The sequence below is a fragment of the Colobus angolensis genome, unplaced genomic scaffold, assembly GCF_000951035.1.
Source record: "Colobus angolensis palliatus isolate OR3802 unplaced genomic scaffold, Cang.pa_1.0 Scaffold66, whole genome shotgun sequence".
In the NCBI taxonomy this organism is placed as follows: domain Eukaryota; kingdom Metazoa; phylum Chordata; class Mammalia; order Primates; family Cercopithecidae; genus Colobus; species Colobus angolensis.
This window is the reverse complement of record NW_012120265.1, coordinates 3,773,672-3,782,161: the sequence shown is the minus strand read 5'-3', so window position 1 is coordinate 3,782,161 and position 8,490 is coordinate 3,773,672. Positions and strand designations below refer to the sequence as shown.

Below are 8,490 nucleotides of genomic sequence, written 5' to 3'. Positions count from 1 at the left end.
CTTCCCTGCCCGCTGTAGCTCTGGGACACATGGCCAGGCACAGCCAAGGAGGCCAGGCCAGAGCAGCGGCTGCTACTGTGTTCAGCGGTCACGGCCGCCTGGGCTTCTTGCCCCTGGTGCCCGCGTGTGCCTCCGCGTGTTTCTGCCTGCAAAGGTATATCTGGGCCGGGCAGCCCCAGCCTCCATCTTTCCTCCCTGGAGCCTGACATCATGAGTTGGAAATAAAGCGTTTTTAATTGAGCCCCCGGAGGGCGGGAACATCCACCCCAACGCCCCGGGCAGGTCTCTAAGCACCAAACATGTGAGAATTGTTCCCCTCAGCCCCAGAGCCTACCCCACATGGGAACACCAAGAAGCCCCTTCCTCCTTTTCACTGGGCCTAGCCTGGACCCCGCACCCCCACTCACACCCACAACCAGCTCCCCACGCTTTGTTTTAATAAATAACCCCAAAAACAAAACTCGGGGCAGGGGACCTGGTCTAGCGCTGAGCTCCAAATAGGCAGAGGGGACTTTGTGCTGAACGTCAGAACTCCCAAAGGTAGAAGATTGAAATCAGGGTCAAAATACACACGAAAAGTCAGAGACGGCTTCTGAACTGGGAGCAGATCCCTTCAGGCTAGGGTTGAACGTTGTCCCCGGGGTGCTGGCCCCAGAGTCACAGCAAACTCCATTCCATACCACACAGCAACAATCGCCTCCTTGGTGTTTCTACCATCGGATGCTCTGGGTTCCTGTCTGACTCTGAGTTCTGGACAGGGGAGGAGAAAGGAGGCCCAGACACCTGGGGAGGGGGCTGTCTGGAGAAGAAAGAGGGGCAAAACTTCCTGGGGTCAGAGGAGTCCGGAGGGAGGCAGGAAAGCGAGGCCCCAGGCCCAGGTCACTGCCAGACCCTGCCCCGGCGGGTGCGGAGGGGACCTGAGGCCCGGGCCTGTGCCTGCGCCACCTCGCTCATCTCCCTGCGGATGTCACCAAGTGCTGTCGCCGGGGACTCCAGCAGCCTCTGGAAGAGGCTGCGTCGTCCAGCCGGTGGCTCCCGGCACTGGAAGGTGACGGCTGTGCCAGTGTCAGCCTTCATCTCTCTGGAGAAGCCGTCAGAGGAACCATCAAAGCAGCGGCCAATGGCGATCTCCTTGGCCAGCCGTGGGCTCTGGTCAGTGACCGTGTAGACGCCATAGTTGTGGCCCAGAGGGTCTAGGGGGGCCAGCATGGAGAAGGCAGCTGGGTCCTCCGTGGGCACCGGTGGAGGGTGCCGGGCCAGGTAATCCCGAAGGAGCCCATTGACGGCCACGCGCCGGCAGCTGCCCTGGGGCATAATGGTCACCAGCGTCCTGTCCACCTGCCGCTGGTCGAACAGCATCCCACTGCACTTGAACTCCACGCAGGCTGCCGAGGTGCCCGGTCGCTCAGGGTCTCGCACGCTCCGGGCATCCCGAAGCCCATAGAGCTGACCCCGGGTGCGTGGGTGGCTGCCCCCCGAGTTATGGGAGCGGACCATGTACTCCTGGGGACCCTGGATCTTCACCTTGAGGAAGCAGGCCCGGAACTCCTGCGGGTTGGGCCACCAGGCCAGGAGATCGCCAGTCCAGGAGGCAGGCGTGCCCTCTCGGAAGGGCACCACGTTGTACTCATACTTGTCCGCCTCCACCCTGGCGAAGCGGAAGTGGCTGGCGGTCACCGGGGCCCCCTGACATTCCCGCAGGCTGCGCCACGGGTACACAGGCCCATTGGCCTCGGTGGGGTCACCTGGCCTGGGCTTGGCAAGGTTGATTCGGAAGCCATTGCGCTTGAAGGTGGGATCGTCGTGGTCCGTCCGACGGTACCCCAGCCTGTCCAGGTAGGGCTGGGTGACGCCCACGGTGGCCGGGAGTGGGCGGGGCAGGGAAGGGGCTGGCTCCAGCTCCTCGCCGCCCAGGGTGGCGGTGACCAGGGCGGTGTAGGCGTCCGGCCGGTCGGCGTCGCAGAAGGCGGGGAGGCAGGCACCATTGGGGCCGGTGACCGCACTGTCGAAGCGGCCCCAGGCGCGGGGGTTGGCGGAGAAGCCAGGGGCGGGCTCCAGGTTGACCAGCGTGACCACCACTCCCTCCACCTGCTCGCTGGGGTTGAACTTGTCGTTGGCGTAGGCGCGCACCTTCACGAAGCAGCGGCGGCGCTCAGGCACGTCCAGGTTGAACAAGCGCCTCTCCCGGATCTCCACGTTGCCGACCAGGAAGATGCGCTCCTCGCGGCGCACCCGGGGACCCGAGGACCCCTCGCGCCGGAAGCCGCTCTCCTCCTCCCACAAGCCGGTCTCGGGGTTCAGCGACCACAGCTTGAGGGACTCTACGTGGCCCGGCATGTGGATCTGGCTGGCGGCCACCCGCACGGCCACTGGCCCCACCTGCAGCTGCTCCGCGGAGCCGGGCGCACGGAGGTCCACGGAGAACATGCCGTAGGTGCGCAGCGGAGCCAGCTCGCCGTCGCTGTCCATGAAGCGCAGGTCACTGGGGGCGGATGCCGCCGAGGTGAGGTCTCGGGGATCCACGAACGTCACCCGAGCCTCCACAGGCCCTGAGTAGGGTTTGCCGTCGGCTCTGTGGAAGGCTCCAGAAGGCAGGACCAGCTCGCCCAGGGGCGCCTCATCTTCCAGCTCGCCCAGGGGGATCGTGTTGCTCTGGCTGGCATCTAAAATGACCGGTGCTTTCTTCCGCATGGCCTTGACTTCGTGGTATACGCCCGCACCTCGAGGGTCAAAAGGCAAGACCCGGACAGCGTCCATGAACTCACCGCTGGGGTCCACAAAAGTCACCACCAGCCGCTGGGTAGAGGGTGGCACCTCAATGGTAAAGTCTCCCTGGTAGGCGGTGAAGCCGATGGGCTCCTGGCCCAGCAGAATCCTGGCAAAGCGCAGCGGCTCCCCGGAGTCAGCAGCCACAACACGGCCCCGGACCAGCCCCCGAGGGGGCAGACACTTCTGGCAGCCACACTCTGCCACCACCTTCACGGGGAGGACATAGCCAGGGCAGTGGATCTCCCTTCTCTCCAGACGGCGCACAGAGCAGCAGCGGGAGCTGGTGTCCCCGCAGCGGGCGCCGGAGCCTGCCAGACTGGGGCAGTGGGTGTAGGGGCAGAGGCCCACGTCCAAGTAGGCAGGGCCGCTGCCTGGCTGACCACAGTCCTCAGGGAGCTTGATCAGGTACTCTTGGGGCCGGGGGTCGCAGGCTGGCTGGCCTGGGGCTGGGGACCAAGAAAACATGCAAGTCAGGTCAGGGAGGGGGACTTCATGGAGGCCAAGGTTGGGGGCTCTGTCTGTGGTCAAGGACTCAACCTAAAGGAAATGGGTCTGCCCAGGGTAAAGACTGAAGGTTGGCACTCAGAGTGGTATGGGGGCTCAGTGGAGGCCTAGGATTGGATCGGTCTGAAGTGGGGGCTCCATTTGGGGTTGAGCTTAGCTATAGTCCGGGCTCTGTTTGGGTGAAGGTTTGCTCAGGGATGTGGCCAAGGACACTCACCAAGTACAGTGAGCCAGGCAGTGCCCGAGCGCACAGCACCCGCCTCGTTCCATGCCTTGCAGTGGTAGATGCCAGCCTGGTCTGGATGCAGCCCCTGGAGTTCCAGGTGGGCCCCGTACCTGTACGCTCGCCTGTCCAGCAGGGTCCCATTGTGGAACCTGGGTGGCAGGTGAGTGACACCATAGGACTTAGTGGGAGGGGATGTGTGGGCCCCCAGTCTGCAGGCGCAGCTCAGGATCTGCAGAGAGGCTTTGCCAAAGTCAGCCTCCTCCCCAGCGAGGCCGGCCCCATTCAAACTCCTTGGTAGTCCCTCTCCCAACCAATTCATTCCCTGTTAATGCTTTCCCCACTCTCCAGATGGAAAACCACATAACATCATGAAATTGAATCCAACCCCAAAGCTGGAAAAGATGCCCCTGAGCCCAGGGCGGGTGCTCACCAGGAGTATTTCTTGGGCATTGGGGTCCCGGAGGCTTTGCAACAGAAGGTCACATTCTGGCCAGCCTCTCGCACTCGGGACTCAGGGTGTTTCACCAGGTATGGCTTCTCTGGGGTCAAAGGTGGCAAAGATCAGAGCTTCTCCCACTGACCCTTCCCAGGCACAAGGTCCCCATCCTCTCCTTTCTCCCAGAAATGCCCGGACTCACTCTGCGTCTTCGCCAATGACTGTCACATCTTATTTCTTCCTCCCTTGACTTTGAGTGCTAGAACTTCCTCCCCAGATCCTCAGCCCCTTCATGCTCCATGTTGTAACGGTGCTTACCTAACTTATCAAGGATGATGGTAACCACAGAGATGGATCCGTTGGCCTGGGCCTGGGCCTCCCCTGCAGAGAAGCCATCCATCTGGGCTCTGATACTGGCGTGACTGTCAGCACAGATACCAGGCACCCGGAAGGTTCCGTGAGCATCGCTGGTGGCCACGGTGCCAGGCTGGTCTCGCAGGGAGATCCTGGCTCCTGGCAGCGGTTGCCCAGATGGGGTGACCACTGAGCCCAGGAGGATGTGGTCCGGGCACTCACAGGTGTCAAGGCCGCACCCTGGGGGGATATGGAGAGGCAGCAGGGCAGAGAAGCCTCCACAATCCCTCCTGAGGAGGGCTTTCCACTCAGTCACTCAACAAATATGTCTGGGGCCCCTCTATAAGGTGCCTCTCAGAGGCCTCAGCATGGCCCTGCTTGGAGCAGTCCCTGGTGTGAGGGGGTGATGGGCTGAGTGGTCAGGGCTGGGCCAGGGGGTAGGAACTGGGACCCAGAGACATAGGGAAAAGGTCCTATAGGAGGGGACAGGAGAGGTGAGTCTCAAAATATGGCACAGACCTTTCCAGCAGAAGAGAAAATGTCTGGACAGGGGCTGGGGGCCCAGCAAGGGGTTGGATCTTGGGCTGAGAACAACTGCCCCCCTTCCCAATCCTGCGGTTTCTCCATAAAATGGAAAATTCCACTGGAAACTTCAGGGCACAGGCGCCGGGAGGGCAGAGCCAGGCGCGATGGGGTGGGGACCCCAACGCCCCATTGGCCACCATGTGCCCCCACCCTGTGACGGGCTCCCCAGAGCAGCCTCCAGGCCGTGTTTGTGGAGCCCAGGCGCTAGCGGAATTTCCAGTCTCCTCCTGGCTTGCCCGGTGTCTGGCCCTGTGAGGGCCTAGGCATCATGTCTGCCAGGCTGTGAGCGGGTGTCTGTGTGGGCGTGGGGGACCAGGAGGGGCCGCAAATGCCACGCACGTGTACACCCTGAGTGCATGAACTGACTTCTGTTCCCCCACGGAGACATCCGTACAGTCTGGAATGCACACAGGGGAAGCACCCCCTATCTGCCCATGTCTGCCTGCACAAGAGCCCCCTGGCATCCACCTGTCCAGATGTGCATAGTTACCAGTGCTCCTTGGGCCCAGGAAGGAAGGAAGAGCCGGTCTCCACCTGGCTCCAGAGTTTGGGTCCACCAGGCTCCGCCCCTGCACCAAGCCCCGCCCTTCACAGCCCCTTCCCATGAGGCCCCGCCCCCAACTAGCTCCTCCCCTCTAGGCATCGCTCGTGAGAGGCACTGCCTCTCTACATCCAGGCCCCGCCTCTAACTCCACCCTCTACCCCAGGCTCAGCCCCTAACCTCCCCTCCCTCCCCTTTGTACGGGGCCCCTGCCTCCAGACCTCGCCCCTCCTACCTGGACATCGAGGCCGCACGCACCTCTGCGCCTCCAGAGGACGCCCGGGACACGCATCCCCAGCGGGGCTTGGGCAGTGGCGGCGGCGCAAGCGACGGCCTGGCCCACAGCTCCCCGAGCAGGGACCCCACGGGCCCCACGCGCCCCACGAGGCCTCTGCGGAAGGCAGGGACAGAGATCAGGAGGCCGCCCTCCCCAGGAACCGCGCCTCCGGGTAACCTGGGACTAAAGGACCCTTCTTCCCCATGGCAGATCTGCCATCGCCCCCACCCATGCTCCCGTAAGCGCACCTGTCGAAAACATAGTTTAGGTACTGACCCACCTCCCCACCCCGGCATAAGGTCCCAGGGGTCAGTCCTGCTCTTCTCCCTGCATCCTGCACACATTTGGGCTCAAGGCACGCCACAGAACTAAGCTCTTACAGATGCGCAAACGAGGGCAGCGGGAGGGAGATGCGTTCCAGGGGACTGGACATCGGTCCTGACCCGCTGGGCCTCCTGACGGTGCACCTGAGCCCCGCGCTGTTTCCAGCACTTCTCTTCAAAAGCCTCGCCCTCCCTGGCCCCGCCCCGACACGTGGCTCTACGCCCAAGGGCCCCCTGGCTCTTCCTAGCCACGCCCATACCCCCACGGTCCTGCCCCTCCCAGCCCCACCCGCCCACAACGCTTCTCGGGGGTCGCCAGCCCCGCCCATTCCAAGCCCCGCCCCCATCATCCAGCCCCGCCCTCACCTAGTGGGCAGCGGAAGCGCACGTGGTAGTTGGAGCAGCGGCGGCCACGCGGTTGCTCGCGGTTGAGGCACCAGAAGCCCCGCGTGGGGTTCAAGTGCACGCGCTCGCCGACGGCGGACGGCAGGGCCCAGTCCGTGGTGCGCGCTTCCAGCGCCAGCGGCCGCGGGCACACGCGCGCTGGCCCGTAGTAGAAGCGGATGGCGGCCAGGCTCTCGAAGTCGCCGTCGCCTCCGGGGTGGTCCACGTTGAACCAGGACGTCCACTCGCTGGCCTCTGCGGGCACCGCACGCGCTGGGACCGGGGCGGCGGCCTGTAGGCCCCCATGCGTGCGTGCAAAGGCCTTACCTGCTGTCTCAGCCCCCTCCCCCGGTGGGCACGGGCTAGTCGAGCGCGCCCACGACCCAAGCCAGCTGCCTGAAACAGGTGCAAGGCAGACTGGGTTCCCCGCGCCCCCAGTTCTGCCGCCCAGGGCCTGACCTGGTCCATCCCGGTGCGCTGAGCTCTTGCCTCTGTCTGACCGGCCTCTCATTTAGATCTTGAACTTGGGGCATCACCTCCAGGGGCTGTCATGTCCAGGGACCAGGATGGCGCCGGTCCCTTCGCCCAGTGTGTGCCCTCTCCTCACACGACCCCAGTAGCCCAAGCCCCCCAACAAGCCCGCAGCAGAGACGGGGCTCTGAGGCAGGCTAACTCACCTTCCCAGTCCTCCAGGGCTGGTGAGGGCTGGCCGGGGTACACGGACCGTCTTTCCAGGCCCAATGCAGTCGCCGTGGGCTCCTCGGTGGGGGTGGCGTCTGTGGGTGAGGAGTGGGGAGAAGGAAGCATGCTGCTACTGATGGGGACCGCTGGGAGCCTCCTTTTAGGCAAGGTGCAGCCATGATCATCCCCCCCCCTTTTTTTTTTCTTTTTTTCATATTAAGTAATCAATTTTTTTTTTTTTTTTTTGAGACAGAATCTCCCTCTCTCACCCAGGCTGGAGTGCAGTGGCACGATCTTGGCTCACTGCAGCCTCTGCCTCCTGGGTTCAAGTGATTCTCATGCCTCAGCCTCCTGAGTAGCTGGGATTACAGGCACTCGCCACCACGCCCCGCTAATTTTTATATTTTTATTAGAGATGGGGTTTCACCATGTTGGCCGGGTTGGTCTTGAACTCCTGACCTCAGGTAATCCGCCTGCCTTGGCCTCCCAAAGTGCTGGGAGTACAGGCGTCAGCCACCGCACCTGGCCCATGATCCCCATTTTAACAGGAGGGAAAACTGAGCCTCTGAGAGGCCAGAACCCAGGTCTAGCCCCGAGGGCTGCCACACACTCTCCTCCACCACGCTGCCCACGACCACCACCAGGCTCCCAAAGCCAGGTACCTCTCTCTGACCTAGCCCCAATCCCTGGGCTGGGGAAGTCCAAGTACCATCCAGTTCCCCTAGGCCGGAGTCTCCCTCCCACTGTGTTCAGCTGCCACGAGTTCAGCCGGCTGTGCCTCTGCCCTCAGGCTGGGCTCCCCCTCATCAAGATAGACTGCTGGAAGTCCCTCCCTTAGTCTATCTTTCATCCCTGTACTAGAGTCCAAGCTGCTGGCCAGAAGTCCTTGGAATCTAGACTGGCTTCTCCAAGATAGGAGCTGTCTAAGATACTCCCGGCAGAGTGATGAGGTCAGACAAGCCCCTTCCTTCTGGGCGCCTCAGTCTCCTCACTTGAAAAGTCGGCCTGTCCCCCGCCCCACTGAGTGTTCCAGGGATGGGCATTTCTTTCTCCAGCGGTTGGAGTGAGTGGGTGTGTGGGAGTTAGGTGGGAGGGGCCAGTTCCGACCCCTTCGGTCCAGGATGGGAGAGTCCAGACCCCGGGAGGAACCCTAGGTTCTTATCCACACTCCCGGCTTAGCCAAGGAAGAGAAGGGATGAGGCCTGCTCCGCGCCCCAGGTGGTCGCGGGGATCCGACTGGTGAAGGGGACCCAGTCCCCGGGGAAGTGCGTGGGTCCCAGGGTTCTCTCCCCGAGTGCGGCTTCATGCAAGGCCGGCTGCCAGGCCTTCGGGAGCTTCAGGGGCTGGGGGCGGGGGCTGGAGGCGCCTCACCTCGGGCCCCCGCCAGGTGCGCGGCGACGACACAGAGGC

The 8,490-nt window shown here is 63.2% G+C and overlaps 1 protein-coding gene across 1 annotated transcript; it reads right to left on the bottom strand.

Moving 5' to 3' along the window:
• Positions 1-215: 215 nt before the first annotated feature.
• On the bottom strand, positions 216-8,488 carry CILP2 (cartilage intermediate layer protein 2; the record flags this gene model as incomplete). The annotated part of the gene is made up of 8 exons (XM_011925880.1): positions 216-3,215; positions 3,491-3,648; positions 3,930-4,038; positions 4,254-4,529; positions 5,651-5,806; positions 6,382-6,654; positions 7,077-7,175; positions 8,452-8,488. Coding segments are annotated over 8 exons (3,444 nt in total), but the record flags the coding sequence as incomplete, so codon positions are not given.
• Positions 8,489-8,490: the final 2 nt, after the last annotated feature.